General features: G+C 43.9%; 1 protein-coding gene across 2 annotated transcripts in view; it reads left to right on the forward strand.

Annotated features, from left to right (window-relative positions):
• Positions 1-2,376: 2,376 nt before the first annotated feature.
• The window catches only part of CDK7 (cyclin dependent kinase 7), a 29,172-nt gene continuing 14,959 nt past the window's right edge, over positions 2,377-16,589 (forward strand). The window contains exons 1-5 of one of the 2 annotated variants that reach the window (XM_040340521.1): positions 2,377-2,583; positions 4,438-4,497; positions 11,432-11,465; positions 14,938-15,005; positions 16,202-16,270. In XM_040340521.1, coding sequence (XP_040196455.1) covers positions 2,380-2,583; positions 4,438-4,497; positions 11,432-11,465; positions 14,938-15,005; positions 16,202-16,270 — 435 coding nt within the window. In that variant the 5' untranslated portion in view covers positions 2,377-2,379. Of the gene's footprint in view, positions 2,584-4,437; positions 4,498-11,431; positions 11,466-14,937; positions 15,006-16,201; positions 16,271-16,589 lie in introns of those variants that run through there. The other variant, XM_040340528.1, reaches the window with a different exon arrangement.

Raw genomic sequence — 16,589 nt, forward strand, 5'->3', positions numbered from 1 at the left:
AAGGGTTGTCGGGAATCTTGGAGCTACGACCGGCACATATACAGTGATCGAGTAGTAATTAAAAGGCCTGGAAAAGATGACTGGACCTATTCGATCACCACTGTTGACAACCAGGGGAAAACCCTTACCTTGCCCGATCCCAGGTTCTACTTGTGAGACAGGACAGTAGAATCGACAGAACTTGCTTGCAGGGTTTGTTTTTCTCTTTTCAAGAAGTCCAACCAGGAACTATGCTTTTCCCCCTCACCATTTTTGAGGTGTGTCTGACTCTGGGGGGATAAGAACCTAGTCAGTTTAGATTAGGGCCCATGCGGACTTTGTGGTCAAGCAAAGGAGAAGAAGAAAGAATATAATTGTTGGCATCTTGTGGTGCGCCAGCAGATTAGGAACTTTGCCGCTAGAGGGCAGTGTTTCGCAACTTTCTTGGAGAGACTTTGAGTTTTTTTTCTTCTCATAAAATGAAATTTAACTTATGATTTAAAATGCTCTTAAGGAGGTAGGAGGAAGCTCCATCTTTAAAGAAGATGCAGTTTTGCCCTGCCTTGTAGATTGTATATTGTTGATATTGTGTGTGTGTTTTTCTATTTTATTTTTCAGGTCCTGTTGATCTTCTATCAAGACTGTCAGAGAATGGGGCAGGCTAGATATATAGGAATATTGATGTAAATTTGTACAGATACTGTGATGTGGAGGGGGGGACGGACACAACGAATACAGCTGACTCGGATTAACCCCTCACACGCCAATCGATCGGCTACACACAATTTAATAGAAATAACCCCTTACATGACAGAGCGGGCCCACAGGACCGGGCCTTACAGGACAGAGCGGGGGAGGGGATACTGATTTGCATGCTACAATCCTGTGTGCAGATCGGTATCCCATGAAAGATGGCTCCTGACATGCTGTGTGCCCCGCTACTGTCATCCTGTGTGCAGATCGAACTTTCTCTTTATGTCTCGTTCGCACCATATTTCATGGGATAAATGAGGTGAGCAATGCTGGGGGACACTGACCACTGTATGATGGAGGAGGGGGGAAACTGACCCCTGTATGATGGAGGAGGGGGGGGACACTGACCCCTGTATGATGGAGGAGCTAGGGGGGCACTGATCCCTGTATGATGGAGGAGGGGGGACACTGACCCCTGTATGATGGAGGAGGGGGGACACTGACCCCTATATTATGGAGGAGGGGGGATACTGATCCCTGTATGATGGAGGGGGGGACACTGACCCCTGTATGATGGAAGAGGAAGCAGTGCCCCCCCAGCATCATACAGGGGTCATTGCCCCCCCCCATCATCATACAGGGGTCAGTGCCCCCCCTCCTCCTCCATCATCATACAGGGGTCAATCCCCCCCCCCCCGCCTCCTCCATCATCGTACAGGGATCAGTGCCCCCTCCTCCTCCATCATACAGGGGTCAGTGTCCCCGCTCCTCCATCATACAGGGCTGTGTCCTCCTCTCCATCATACAGGGGTCAGTGTCCCCCCTCTATCATACAGGGGTTAGTGTCCCCTCTCCTCCATCTTCATTAAACAGGGGTCAGTGCACCCCCTCCTCCATCATACAGGGGTCAGTGCCCCCCCTCCTCCTCCATCATCATCATCATACAGGGTTCAGTGCTCTCCTCCATAATACAGGGGTCAGTGCCCCCCTCCTCCTAAATCATCATCATGATATAGGGTCAGTGCCCCCACCTCCATCATACAGGGGTCAATGCCCCCTCCTCCATCATATCAATGGTGTGTCCCCTATGATGTGCATGGTGTGCCCCCTGTGCTATGCATGGTGTGCCCCCTGTGATATCCTTGGTGTGCCCCCTGTGACATGCATGGTGTGCCCCCTGTGACATGCATGATGTGCCCCGTGAGATCCATGGTGTGCCCCCTCTGATATCCTTGGTGGTCCCCCCTGTGATATCTATGGTGTGCCCCCTGTGATATGCATGGTGTGCCCCCTGTGATATGCATGGTGTTCCCCCTGTGATATGCATGGTGTGCCCCCTGTGACATGCATGGTGTGCCCCCTGTGATATCCATGGCGTACCCCCTGTGCCAAACATCCAGCCTGTGATATCCATGGTGTACCCCCAATAACGACAAATTGAACGTGAAAAACGTCTACAATAGAACACAAAGCAGCGTCGTTCAGCCGTTTGTAACTATGGCAACGACAGCCGCTCTTCACATGTGGGCGCCCGCCCGGAAGTGTCCCTGTCAGCGGACATACTCTGCGCACTAGAGGGAAACCCGGAACGCCTGCCCACACGTAGCTCTGTCCTTTATTCCTGGGTCAGCCATGTTTTCGTAGACAAAAGCTAAAACGTCAATGTAGAAATCACCAGAAACATGGCCGCCACTCTGGTCCTTTGCTATGTGTGAAGCGATGTGTAGGGCATGTGGCGCTCTGTCTCTGGCGGAAGTAGAGCAGTGGGCGGGGCGTGGTGTTAAATGCCGGGGCCTTGTCAGGCAGGTGGATGCTGAGCTGAGGAGGATGGAGGGTTCAGCCACTAAGGGGATAGAGGTGAAGTCCCGGGCTAAGCAGTATGAGAAGCTGGATTTCTTGGGGGAGGGGCAGGTAAGTACTCACAGCTCTGCATCCGGTATATGAGGGGAGACCCCATGCATGAGGATAGGGCTGTGATAAAGAGGTCCTGTCCTTTTCATTAGAGGAGAGTCCATTGTACTGCCCACTGACTCAGGGCTCTTCTCAGCCCCAGCATTGTAAGGGACACAGATCTAGTCCACTTTTAGGGTTATGTTTTCTGTTACCAGGGCTGTGCCCCCCCATGGTGGGTTATTGGATGTCCCTGGACTGAGGACACTGTCCCCGGATTGCGCCAGGTGTAGGACGGTCCTGGGTGGGTGCTGAGACAGAGGGGGAGGATATCTGCACACTGGGGGGGGTGTCAGACTGGCATCACCCGCTGCGTCCGCTTTAATTTGAATCGCCAGGTGCCTGCTGTCAAACAAGTCCCGCCTCCTGGTTTTTCCTTTGACAGACAGCATGCTTTTCCAATGCGTGTGCTGTCTATCGTAGGTAGGAGGCAGGACTTGTGTGATGGTGGGCACCCTGCGATTCAAATTAAAGCTGACGCAGCGGGCGAAGCTGCATGTGTGATTATCCCACCGCTTGTCTTCCTCTACTCTCTGATCCCCTGCACAGGCGAGGCTGCATTGCTGGGCACCATTGAGGCTGTGTAGATGGGCACAGCTGAGCCCTGCATTCTTTATGTAGCGCTCGTTCCTGAGCCCTGGATTCTTTATGTTGGGCACAGCTGAGCCCTGCATTCTTTATGTAGCGTGCACTCCTGAGCTCTGCATTCTTTGTGTTGGGCACAGCTGAGCCCTGCGTTCTTTATGTAGCGTGCGCTCCTGAGCTCTGCACTTTGTTGGGCACAGCTGAGCTCTGCATTCTTTGTTGGGCACAGCTGAGCTCTGCTTTCTTTATGTAGCGTGCGCTCCTGAGCTCTGCATTCTTTATGTTGGGCACAGCTGAGCCCTGCATTCTTTATGTTGGGCACAGCTGAGCCCTGCATTCTTTATGTAGCGTGCGCTCCTGAGCCCTGCATTCTTTATGTTGGGCACAGCTGAGCCCTGCATTCTTTATGTAGCGTGCACAGCTGAGCCCTGCATTCTTTATGTAGCGTGCGCTCCTGAGCTCTGCATTCTTTATTTTGGGCACAGCTGAGCCCTGCATTCTTTATGTAGCGCACACTCCTGAGCCCTGCATTCTTTATGTAGAGTGTCTATTGAGAGGGGCAAATTGCGGCCTAGCCGTCCAGCACCCAATCGGGGAGATGTCCAGAAAAGCAGATTCTCTACTCTTTTTCCTTGTCAGGAACCTTTCACTTGCATTAGTACTGTCCCTAACGGGTGGGGTGCCTGTCTCTACCCTGCCCACTCGCAAGAAGCCTGCTGAGCCAGGGGCCTAAATGGACTCTGCCTGACCCAAGATGGCTGCTCGAGTCACATGGCACAGCAGCATCCAACAGGACAGCTTCCCCAGTGTCCCAGGAAACCATAGAACAGACATATGCAATTGGCGAACCTCCAGCTGTTGCATAACTACAAGTCTGATGAGGCATAGCAAGACTCTGACAGCCACAAGAATGAGACCCAGAGGCATGATGGGACTTGTAGTTTTGCAACAGCTGGAGGGCTGCTAATTGCCTATACCTGCCATAAAAGAACCTTGTTTCTTGTTTGATTTCAAAACTGTAGATAGGAATTGAACCTGTGGTATGTCATCTATGGGGGGCATTCTCCGTCTTCATGTTGTGTCCTTTGAGATGATTGTGGTTAGTTGGGTTTGGTTTGTATTGTGTTTTTTGTCCTTTGGTCTTGTTCTTACCACTTAAAGTGTTTTTACCAGTGACTGAGATCTCCAATTTGATACCAAAGTGCATCTTTCTTTTTTTTCTTTTTCTAGTTTGCTACAGTCTACAAAGCCAGGGATAAGAACACAGATAAGATTGTTGCAATAAAAAAGGTTGGTGTGGTTGGAATATTTCAGTATTCTGCGCAGTTTTTAAATTGCATGCAAGGTTATATTGAATTGTTAAAATACAGCATTTATACTGCAAGGTGTGTGTTGCCAGTGAAGATTGGTATCGTTTTCAAGAAGTATGTCCAAAGCTTTTTTTGGCCATACCACTTCTCCTATGGATCACAGGAATGCACTCCTGTGACACGTTATCAGTTGCTGTCGGCTGATGTCATTAAGCCAGTCCAGGCTTTAGATCGATCCCGACATTGTTTGCGTGGATCAGCACCCACCTCCTCCACAGCCCAGCATTCCAGTGAGTGCTGGAGGGGAGAGCAGGGAGTCAGTGACTGACAGTAAGCATTCTCTGGCTCAGAGTGGAGGGGAGAACAGAACGATCAGCGGTGTTTGATTGCTCAGTTTGTGCAGAGACGGCGGGGGACAGATACAGCATCGGATCAAAGCTGCATCCACCTAGGTGAGATGTGTGTGGGGGTGTTTTTTTTTTTTTTTTTTTTATCTTTTTAACCCCGTTCTTCACGTTTAACAATTTTTCTAGCAGTGGTTGTACCTGAGCTGCAGTGATGTTCTTCAATGCCAATTGCCAAGCTGTTGTTCTGCTTATCTTCAGCACTTTGAGTCACTGACCCTCTGGAAGTATTCAGATAGTACTTTTCCGTGACTTTTTCTGGCAGAGGGGTAAAAAAAAAAAAAACTTTTCGTAGGGTCCTCAGCAGTCACTGCCCCTCATATCTATGGCATGCTGTCCCCCAATATACACTATGCAGCTTGTCATGAAATGTTCTTTTTCCCCCTATAGCAATGATCAGCTTTCCAATCATTTATTCATGCTGAGTGGATAATGAAAAAGGCTTCAGATTGATCGCTGCAGAAAAGGACAAACTTTTCTTGTTGGCGCACTTTTTACACATGTCCTCTCAGGGTCCAGCAAGTTACATGGTTAATCTGGTTAACAAAAGACGCGTTCATTCAATTTATACACCTTATGTGCATTTCCATCCATTGGTTAAAGTACATAATGGAAACTCAATGCAGTTCCGAAACCATCTCTATCCCAATGTGTGGCAAGCCTACTGGTCTTGCTGTCGCCATGCCTTTCACTACTGGGTTTTGGTGGCCAGAATTGAATCTTCGGTCCTCTGTATGTAGCTATGTCACTTTTTTTTTTTTTTTTTTTTTTTTTTTTCAAAAGAAGTTTATTGAAGTACAATTCAATGCCACCAGAACATCCTGGGGCAGAGTGAAAAACACACAATACATATTAAGTATTCAACTTGGATTAACAACCGTCACTGGATATTAATTAGGTTACCAGGGCTCGACAAATCCAGGTCGCCATGGCGACTAGAAATAGTGTCCTGGCGCCAGGTCACCTTCCAAGCCAAGTCGCCATCTGGTGGTGAGCCGTTGGTATTACAAGTTATTACCACCAGATGTGTGAGCTGGCGCCATCTGGTGGTGAGCCATTGGTATTACAAGTTAAGCATTACAAGTTAAACAGCAATTCTAATGTCATTTTCACTATTTTCACTGCCATCTTCTTCCCTCTAATTAGAACCCCCAAACATTATATATATTTTTTATCATAACACCCTAGAGAATAAAATGGCGATCGTTGAAATACTTTCTGTCACGCCGTATTTGCACAGCGGTCTTGCAAGCGCACTTTTTTTGGGAAAAAATTACACTTTTTTAATTAAAAAATAAGACAACAGTAAAGTTATCCCCCTTTTTTTTTTTCAATATTATGAAAGATAATGTTACGCCGAGTAAATTCATACCCAACATGTCACGCTTCAAAATTGCGTCCGCTCGGGGAATGCCGACAAACTTTTACCCTTTAAAATCCTCATTTAGATTTAAAAAAATCTACAGGTTGCATCTTTTGAGTTACAGAGGAGGACTAGGGCTAGAATTATTGCTCTCGCTCTACCAATCGCGGCAATACCTCACATGTGTGGTTTGAACACCGTTTACATATGCTCACCTATGTGTTCGCTTCTGCGCACAAGCTTGTCGGGACAGGGTGCGTTTTCTGGCTCCTAACTTTTTTAGCTGGCTCCTAGATTCCAAGCAAATTTGTCAAACCCTGGGTTACCCTACTTCACTGTGTACGAACGATCATGTGAAAGTAGGTATACCTGGTAAGCGCACTTACGGTAGTTCCAATGTCAGTCCCGACACTCCCTATGGGTACACACTGTGCCGGGGACTGACTAAATCGTTAAATTCAGGAAGTGCACCGTTAGAGACAGGACTGGTCACGCGGCTCCGAAATAACTGGAACTTCCAGAGCCGCGTGAGAGTCCTAGAGTGAGGAATACATTGCTAAACTCTAGTGGCTCGGTTTAACCTGGAATATCCTGACGATATCATCTGAAGTATACAATACCTCCTGTGGTTGTGTTACCGTAGAAGAAACAATCTCTAACACAATCAGTCAAAGTAAAACTGACTGCTATCAAACAGTGTAGCAGAAGAACAAAAGAGAAAAAAAAAAAGATGAAGGGATAGAAAGCAGAGAAGAGAAAAGAGGAGAGTGTTGCCAGCTGCAGACTTTAAACGTTCGCATGTCACCATTTTAGTATCTCCTATCTAAACAGGTCTGAATCGAGTCTAAAAAGATACAAGAAATCCCACAATTCAGCAGTGCTTTCTTCCCTCTGTTCCTGCATAAGATACGCTTTTGGTCATTGTGCTGTAGTGTAGTTGATATGCACAAATATATAGTTTTGTAGACCTTTACTGAATATCCATTTGAATAGATCTTTTGCAAAGAAATGGGTGATAATGTGTTTGTTTAGTAAGCTTAGTTGCCATTTAGTTGAAGAGAACCAGTCACAGTTGGGCTTATGCCGGTAATGACTATTAAAGTGGTTGTTAAGCCACTATCTCACCTTTTTTTTATATCGTGTCCTCTGTTGGATAAAAAGCTGCATCCTAGTGCATGTTATATAACTCCAGACTCTCAGATCTCCCCTGTGTGATATTTCCAGTGGGGGGCCTGGGATTCCCCTGGTGATGTCAGCCAGGGGGGGATGGGAGCCGAGAGCCTGGAGCCATGTGATCGCTGGAAGATACTGTTAAAACGGGTAGAAATCCATCTTTTTATTGTTTTCCCCTAAGGGCCCTTTCACGCAGGGCGGATCAGTAATGATCCGCCTCCGTGTGTCCGTCAGCTCAGCGGGGATCGCTCCGTATATCCCTGCTGAGCCGTCAGCTGACAGGGCGGTCCCTGCACAGTGTCTTTTCTCCGCTTTCCCCAATGGGGGATCGGATGAACAAGGACCGCGTGTCCGTGTTCATCCGATCCGCAGACGGAAGAAAAAATAGGGTTTTCTTCCGTCTGCAAAATCGGATGTTTGCGGAGGTGGGTGATTACGGGTGTCAGCGGATGCTTATCCGCTGACACCCGCAATCACATAGGGACCAATGTATGTCCCTTTTTTCATCCGCAAACAGATGGATAAAAAAAGCGGGCATACGGTCCGCACATGTGAAAGGGGCCTTAAGCAGAGGCACAAGGACACAACTTCTTATGACAGAGGGGATGGTATACAGATCAGTTAATTTTGAAGCAGTGAAGAGAGGAGCAAATCAGCAATGGTGAGAGATGACTGGCAGGGAGGGGAGGGGGGGATGCTGCTAACAGTGTCAGAGGGGAGGGTAGAAACTGGCAGTATCAGCCAAGTATTTCAGGTGATAGAGGGGGGGGGGGGGCAAAATACACAGCACAAGCACCTATATAACATGATTTAAAGGGACATGATTTTTATTTTTTTGGGGGTTAACAAATGCTTTAAAGCTCATGTCTGTCCAAACATGTGGTGTGTGTTTTTTTTTTTTTGTGTAAATGTCTGTGGGACAGAGAAGCACAGGCAGCTCTATCTTTTCACTGTACTAAAAACATGTTTGTGTGTTTTCTTTGGAAAGATTTCCCATCACTTTTTGTCCTAACAGGAAGTAAAGGGTACATTCCCCAGTAGTGGAATAGACAGCAGTAAAAACCTCAGATTCAAACCTTTCCCAACTCTTTCTAAAACGGGATAAAAAGCTGTGTCCTTGATGGTCGGCATCAGTCAGACCACAGGGAAGTCTCTCTGCTCTGCTCCGTGTTCTCATTGGTCAGTGTATGCAAAAGTATGTATAAATCTTTTATAAACAAGCCTGCTAATATCATAATCATGTTTTTTCAGTTTCTTACATTTATTTATGACTGGCCTTTCAAAATGAAGGGGGTTGCTTTTTGATTAAACTGAAGTTTTCAGATAAGCGTCCCTCTCGTTAAAGCTGTAAATGATATTTCTTTTTTTTTTTTTGTTAAAGGTTGGTATGTAAACTCAGACCCCCCCCACCCCAAGTTCAATAAATGCATATGTGACTGGTCACCAGGCAGAGTGTAACACATTTCAGGACTTCTGCTGGCTTTTTACAGTTGGGTCCATATATATTTGGACACGGGCACAATTTTTTTTAATTTTGTTTTTCGGGTATTTTTCCAAAACATATTCAAGCTATATGGGCTGAAAGTGCACACCCTCAGGTTTAATTTGAGGGCATGTACATCTTAGTCAGGGGCAGGGTTAGAAATAACCGCTCTTAACAATAGCCACCCCCCCTTTTTCAAGTGACGAAAAGTAATTGGACAATTGAATCAAATGCCATTTCGTAGCCAGGCTTGGGCTACTCCTTCGTTATTTCTTCATCAATTAAGCAGGTAAAATGTCTGGAGTTGATTCTAAGTGTGGTATTTGCATTTGGAATCTATTGCTGTGAACCTACATCATGCGATCAAAGAAGCTGTCCATGCAAGTGAAACAGGCCATGCTAATGCTTCAAAAATGAAACCAATCCTTCAGAGAGATAGCAGCAACATTAGGAATGGTCAAAGCAACAGTTTGGTACATTCCGAGGAAAGAAGAACGCACTGGTGAGCTCAGCAACATAAAAAGGCCTGGCCGTCCATGGAAGACAACAGTGGTAACCGATCGCAGGATCCTCTCTATGGTAAGGAAAAACCCATTCACAACATCCACACAAGTGAAAGAACACTCTCCAAGAGGTGGGTGTATCATTGTCAAAATCTACAATAAAGAGAAGACTTCACAACAGCAAATACAGAGGGTTCACCACAAGGTGCAAACCATTCATAAGCTTGAAGAATAGAAAAGCCAGATTAGACTTTGACAAAAAACATCTAAAAAAGCCAAACCAGTTCTGGAAAAGCATTCTTTGGACTAAGATTTATCTGTACCAGAATGACAGGAAGAAAAAAGTGTGGAGAAGGCTTGGAACAGCTTATGATCTAAAGCACACAACGTCATCTTTAAAACATGGTGGAGGCAGTGTGATGGCATGGGCATTGCTTCCAGTGGCACTGGATCATTGGTGTTTATTGCTGAGGTGACAAGCAGCCAGATGAACTCTGCAGTGTTAGAGATATACTGTCAGCCCAGATACAGCCTAATGCAGCACAGTTGATTGGACAGGACAGCGCTTCACAGTACAGATGGACAATCATCCAAAACACACTGCAATAGCAACCCAGGAGCTTCTGAAGGAAAATAAGTGGAATATTCTGCAATGGCCAAGTCAATCCCCTGATTTCAACCCAATTGCGCATACATTTCACTTGCTGAAGGCAAAACTAAAGGCAGAAAAACCCAGAAACAACGGACACCTGAAAACAGCTACAGTTAGAGCCTGGCAAAGCATCAGAAAGGAGGAAACCCAGTAATGTCCATGGGTTACAGACTTCAGGCCGTCATTGCCAGTAAGGGATTCTCAACAAAATATTAAAAAATGAACATTTTATTTATGACTATATAAATTTGTCCAATTACATTTGAAACCCTGAAAATGGGATGCATGTGTATACAAATGGTTGCAGTTCCTAAAATGTTGTACTTCAACCCCTTGAATTATAGAACTATAATTAGTTCTAAGGAGTACCTCTGGAGCTGAGTTCCAGGCACTCTACTATGCTGATTTGTACTTGAAAGATGTGTCCCATATCTGTACATTGCTGATACAGTGAAGGGGTGGTTGTCGCCCTCGGACAAGTATATAGAAGCACACTGTAGTTAATTTCTGTTTTTCATATTGTTTTGTTTAATTTTAGCCTATTTATCTAAAAAAGGGGGGGGGGTGTACATTTGGGTTCCTGCACATTGGCTAATATCTGCTTTTATTGGTATTGCTCTGCTAGCATGTTAGGTGGACCTGCAGCAGAGAAAAGGCTAATGCCGCGTACACACCATCACTTTATGTGATGAAAAAAAACGACGTTTTTAAAAACGTCAATTTAAATGACAGTGTGTGGGGGGAAAACGTCGTTTTATGTCTTGTGAAAAACGACAATAAAAAATTGAAGCATGCTTCAATTTTTTGTGTCTTTTTTTAAAACGTCGTTTTTTGTTTCACAGAAATTGACCGTGTGTAGCAAAAAACGACGTTTTTAAACCCACGCATGCTCAGAAGCTAGTTATGAAGCGAACTTCAATGGAAAAAAATGGCGAACGTAACCGTGCTTTGCTAGAGCATTGTGAAAAAACGATGGTGTGTATACAGGCAACGTCGTTTTTGAAAATTGAAGCTTCAAAAACTTTTATTTTTTATCACATAAAGTGATGGTGTGTACGCGGCATTAGGTTGGGCATCACCACAGTGCCAATGAGTTCAATGCTTTGGAAAAATGTTGTTGCCCTTCTTTTATGCTACCTTTAAGCAAAGCAGAGGTAGGTGGTCCACTTTTCTGCAAATCGTATGCCAAGTTTAAGTAGTAATCATCTTTGTTTTAATTGTATGTTTGGCAGGAATACTTGCTAATATCAACATTTCCAGCTAAGTAATTTATGGAATAAACTGGTGTATACCTGCACAAGATGTGAGTAATGTTTATTTCTGTTCTCTCCTGAAGATTAAGTTGGGTCACCGAGCTGAGGCCAATGATGGTAAGTTAATAATTTTAAAGCTTAATGTTGTGTGTTACTTTATTTTAATAAAAAAATTAAAATAAAATCGTGCTTACCAGCTCTGTGCAATCGCATTCAGAGAAGCCCTGATCCTTTTCTTCCAGGGTCCCCTGCTGGCCCTCCTGGCTCCTCTTCAGTAAGTTCCTTCATAGAAAGCAGCTTTCTATGGGGGGCTCCTCCTCTTCAGCAAGTTCTCCCATAGAAAGCAGCTTTCTATGGGGGTGCACATGCAGACTTGCTCCTGAGCCACCATGTTTGCATATATAGATAGACTATGTAGCTCGGCCCTACCCCCTCATCACAAGATTTGATTGACAGTTGTGGCAGCCAGTGGCTCCCACTGCTGGCAATCTCCCCAGTGAGGAAGGAGAGAGCCGGTGCTCTTGTGCACAATTCTGGATCTAGATGTGGCTCGGAGTATAGAGGGGGTGCTGGGGTAGGGACCCTGAACAGAAGAGAAAGATGGATAGAGAGATATATCTATCTAATTTTTTATTTTTTTTACCTTTAATGCATTGGGGCCAATTTACACCACAATTCAGAGCTTTGATTCATCACTGCAGCTGCACTAGGGGGCAGTGTGGTGCACGAATTCCATTTAATTGTATTTTTATTTTTGTATGAGCTTTAACTTTTGTAAAAAAACATACAATTCATTTACTGCAATGTCTGGCTGTGCTTGTGATAAAATGCAGCCTGTCTGTATTTTATTGCAACATTCTGCAGCACGTGGCTAGGCTGAACTTTAGTATGAATGGGACACCAAGGAAACAATTGTTCCCTCCGTGTCCCTGCTGTGACAGGCGTTTTACCATGTGGGAAAACGTCTGGCATATAGTAAAAATAAAAAAAACTTTTAAAGTGCAAATGTTGTATGATGTATCCTTTGAAACTCAAACAGAATAAAAGTGGCTCTTCACTGCATCTGAGCATCACAAACCAAAAACACTAATTTTTTATATTCAAAGCAAACTCATCCATGTGTCCCTGATTTATTTTGTTGAAAAATCACTTTAAAAAACACACCTCTAGTGTTTCTGGTGGTGGCCATATTGAGTAATATTGGTTCATGTAGCATTTGCTTCTTGGAATCCATCTGCCCCTTATCCCAAGCATGCATGCAGGAGAGTGTGCTTAGCTGAGAAAACCCCTTCTGAAGACTCCTGAGATGTATAACCTAATTTGCCTAGGCAAGAAACCAGGAAGTAACTGAAGAAATGTAAAAATAATGTTTTTTTTTTAAACTAAATTTGATATACTTTCCTATTTACTAATGCTATCAGTATGCGGATTAAGAATAATCAATGTTGATTGAGAGAGTAAAGTTCCACCTAAAGGCTTTAAAACCACTTAAAGGGGTTGTAAAGGTAAAACATTATTTTACTAAATAGCTTCCTTTACCATAGTGCAGTCATCCTTCGATTTTGCTTTTAAATGTCCTTATTTCTTCTGAGAAATCCTCACTTCCTGTTCTTCTGTCTGTAACGCCACACAGTAATGCGAGGCTTTCTCCCTGGTGTGGAGAAAGCCTCCTTGAGGGGGCGAGCAGGAGGATCAGGATGCCCACTAACACACCGCTCTTTTATCTACAAAGTAGAGAGCCTCCTGCTCGCCCCCTCAAGAGGCTTTCTCCACACCAGGGAGAAAGCCTCGCATTACTGTGTGGCGTTACAGACAGAAGAACAGGAAGTGAGGATTTCTCAGAAGAAATAAGGACATTTTAAAGGAAAATGGAAGGCTGAAGTAAGTGAAGGAGGACTGCACTAAGGTACAGGAAGCTATTTAGGAAAAAAATGTTTTACCTTAACCCCTTTAATTTAATCTTGGCCTGGACTTCCAAAACCTGTGCTCAATTCCCACCCATGTGGTTTGTGGATATCCACACCAAAGTATAGCGCTGATTTTTTACATAGCTAGCTGCAGGTTGCAGCATTGATTTGTTATGTTTTTATTGTTCTGGGTCTGTAGCTTTGAGGCTTACTAACGATGGCAATCTATATGGCATTCTCAACATAAATGTACTAGAAGTTAAAAATATGCAAAATATGTTTTTGATGTATGCGTCTATCTACCTCTGTTACTAATGCACATAAGACACAAAGCAAGTAACCCTGCTCATTTAGACCCCCTCCCCCATGTTAATTTCTAATTAAGTGCTGAGTTCTGTTGCATAATTGTTTTTAGTTACTAAAACTAGAGTTTGTGTTCTAATAGCTAGGGGATCTTCTAACTTTTGTAATACAGACCGCTTTATCTCTGTGTTCTATCTACCGTAACTTATTTTTGAAGCATTTTAGGATTGTTGTGTAAATACACATATAACCACTAGATGGCGTCCTATTGCTATGTGCTGTTTGGGGTCCAAGTTGCGACTTTTAAACTTTTTACCCATTTGTCCATGTTGGTTGTTATTTCAAGTTACTGATATTGGCTATGATTAATGCTGCGGTCTTTCTTTGGTTTTGTGAATGAATTGATTGTGGTGGGCTTCCTGCCTTATCTTACGTACCTAGCACGTCTGTGGTAGCAACACAAAGTGAGCTTTAAATAAACGAAACCCAAAAAATAATACAATTTTTGTTTGTCTCGTGACACTTGTATTTGGTGTTTTTCTTTCTAATCTTTGTATAAGATGCCCTCCTTACCCACCATCTTCACTTTATTGCTTTTCTGCTGTTTTTAGGAGCAATCTATTTTTGTTGCTCTTCTGTATAGTGTCCCATTTACATGTGAATGATGTGGTCATCGCTCTCTTGGGCTTGTGAGACTGTATCCAGCTCTGACGGTTTTATTGGTTTTCTCTGAACCTTTCTGTGGCAACTATGGGGAGGTCTGGGAATGTTCTGGTCGGTGACCTCCGTGTGTGTTAAACCAAAACACAAACCTGACTTCCTCTTTGTACAAGCTACTGAAGATGTTTATCTGGCTGACAGCTGTGTTTAACAATGATAAGAATTTAGACGGTTAAACATATATTGTGGAATACCTAAAATGTAATGCCTGAGCATGCTTGGCTGGGGTGTTTTTTTCTGCTGAAAATAGGCTTTGAATAAAATGAGGATCTTGGTCTCGGGCTGGGAGTGAAGGGCATGCACATGCATGGACTCGGGTCAGTGGTTGGATATTACAACAATGGGATTGGTGTAACCTCATCTAAGAGTTAACCCCCCCCCAAGTCTGAAGCTTTGCCCCATATTACTGCAGTGCAATATACTGTGGGGGGGGGGGGGGGAGTAAGCAATCCATACAGTTCAGTTAGTATCGGCACTGTTAGAGAGAGATGGGGGGGGGATTATATATATATATATATATATATATATATATATATATATATATATATATATATATATATATATATACACAGTCTGTTATTCCAGCTATGCAATCGTCATTTCTCTGGGTGTGTTTTTCTCCTTGTCACTTGGTAATGACTCCAATTTTTCATATTCAGGGATAAATCGAACAGCCTTGAGGGAAATCAAACTTCTTCAAGAATTAAGTCACCCTAATATTATAGGGGTAAGTATTATTTTCTATATAGAGACTTTTATATACGATTGTGCAGAGCGAAGGGGAGACGGGGGCATGCCATTTTTATGTTCTCCTCCTAAGGATGCAAGTTGCAGGGTATGTCGAACTCTGTATCGTTATGGGCCACATCAGCATTATGGTTGCCCTAAAAGGGCTGGCTGTATCTTTAAGACTATATAAAATTATCCTGGGCGCTTTTTTTTTTTTTTTGTCTCTCTGTGATTAGTGCAGGAACTCAACCATGCACCTCAACACCAAATTGCATCAAACGGTGGGTGTGGCCCAACTGTACTGGGTGCAGGGTTCAGGGGTGCACTATGTATGGAGTGCAGGGTTTAGGTGTGTGTGTCTTCTCTTTTTTTTTTTTTTTTTTTATATTATTATTCCAAGTACATTTTCTGCTCTGGATCCTGACACAAATGTTCCCTTTTTTTTTTTTTTTTTTTTTTTTTTTTTACTTGTATAAATATAAATCTCAAACCATTTTATTACTTTTCCTAACTATCTTCTGCGATCTACAAATAGTCCAAATCGGGACTGTCAGGGAGACAACGCCTCTCCTTAGAGGATGCAGTAAGTTGGCGTTGTCATCCTAGGACAGGAAGTGTCTTACTGGCTGGATCGCAAGGTGAAGCTAAATTGAACTACTAATGCAGCCACCTCATTTAAGTGGAGTTCCAGGCTATTCCTAACTATGCTTAAACCTGCTTGCACCCCCACCCCCACTTTTTAACTCCTATCTAATCATCCTGTGAAAGGACAATGCTTATACTTGCATATTCTGAGGGCACTCTAGTCTGGTCACATGATCGACTCCCATCAGCAGCTTCTGGGGAGAGGAGGGACAGCTGACAATGAATATTTAGTCTATGGGTGACATGACCACCCAGGCATTTCAACCGTTGTCGGCAATCTCTTCTCCCCTGAAGCTGGCTGCTGGTGAGATCACTTGACCAGACTGGAGCACCCTCAGATTAGGGAAGTATAAGCATCTTTCTTTCACACTGTTAGAGGGTGGGTGCCGGTCTAAGCATAGTTGGCAATAGCCTGGAATTCTGCTTTAAGGACTGCTAGGCTGCTCTAAAGATACTCTGATATTGACTGCAGTCCTCATAAAACCTGAGCAAGTAGAAAATTGTATCTTTACTTTGTGGAATTAAACAACTTTTTTTTTTTTTTTGCAGCTTTTGGATGCTTTCGGACATAAATCAAACATAAGTCTGGTATTTGATTTCATGGAAACAGATTTAGAGGTAAGGTTTCCAGAAATATAAATTTAATAGCCGTTCCACACAAGAAAATATATGAAGCCGTTTTTATTTTTTTTCCATTTCTAACATTTTAAATGGAATTAAACCCACTCGTTTTCCCAAAAGGCGTTTTGCTCTCAACCAGACTGTCAAGCCAATAAATGTCTGGTGTTAAAGCGATTGTCAATTGTGGCTGGTACAAAAAAAACACCTGTAAGGCAATTGAATTATGTGCATCACATACTAGCACGTTACGGAATAACTTGCCTTAGAACGTACCCCTCCCGTGGCGCCCGGTCAATGCTGAGAGGGTTCACTTCTT

Source organism: Rana temporaria, chromosome 1 (genome assembly GCF_905171775.1).
Source record: "Rana temporaria chromosome 1, aRanTem1.1, whole genome shotgun sequence".
Lineage (NCBI taxonomy): Eukaryota > Metazoa > Chordata > Amphibia > Anura > Ranidae > Rana > Rana temporaria.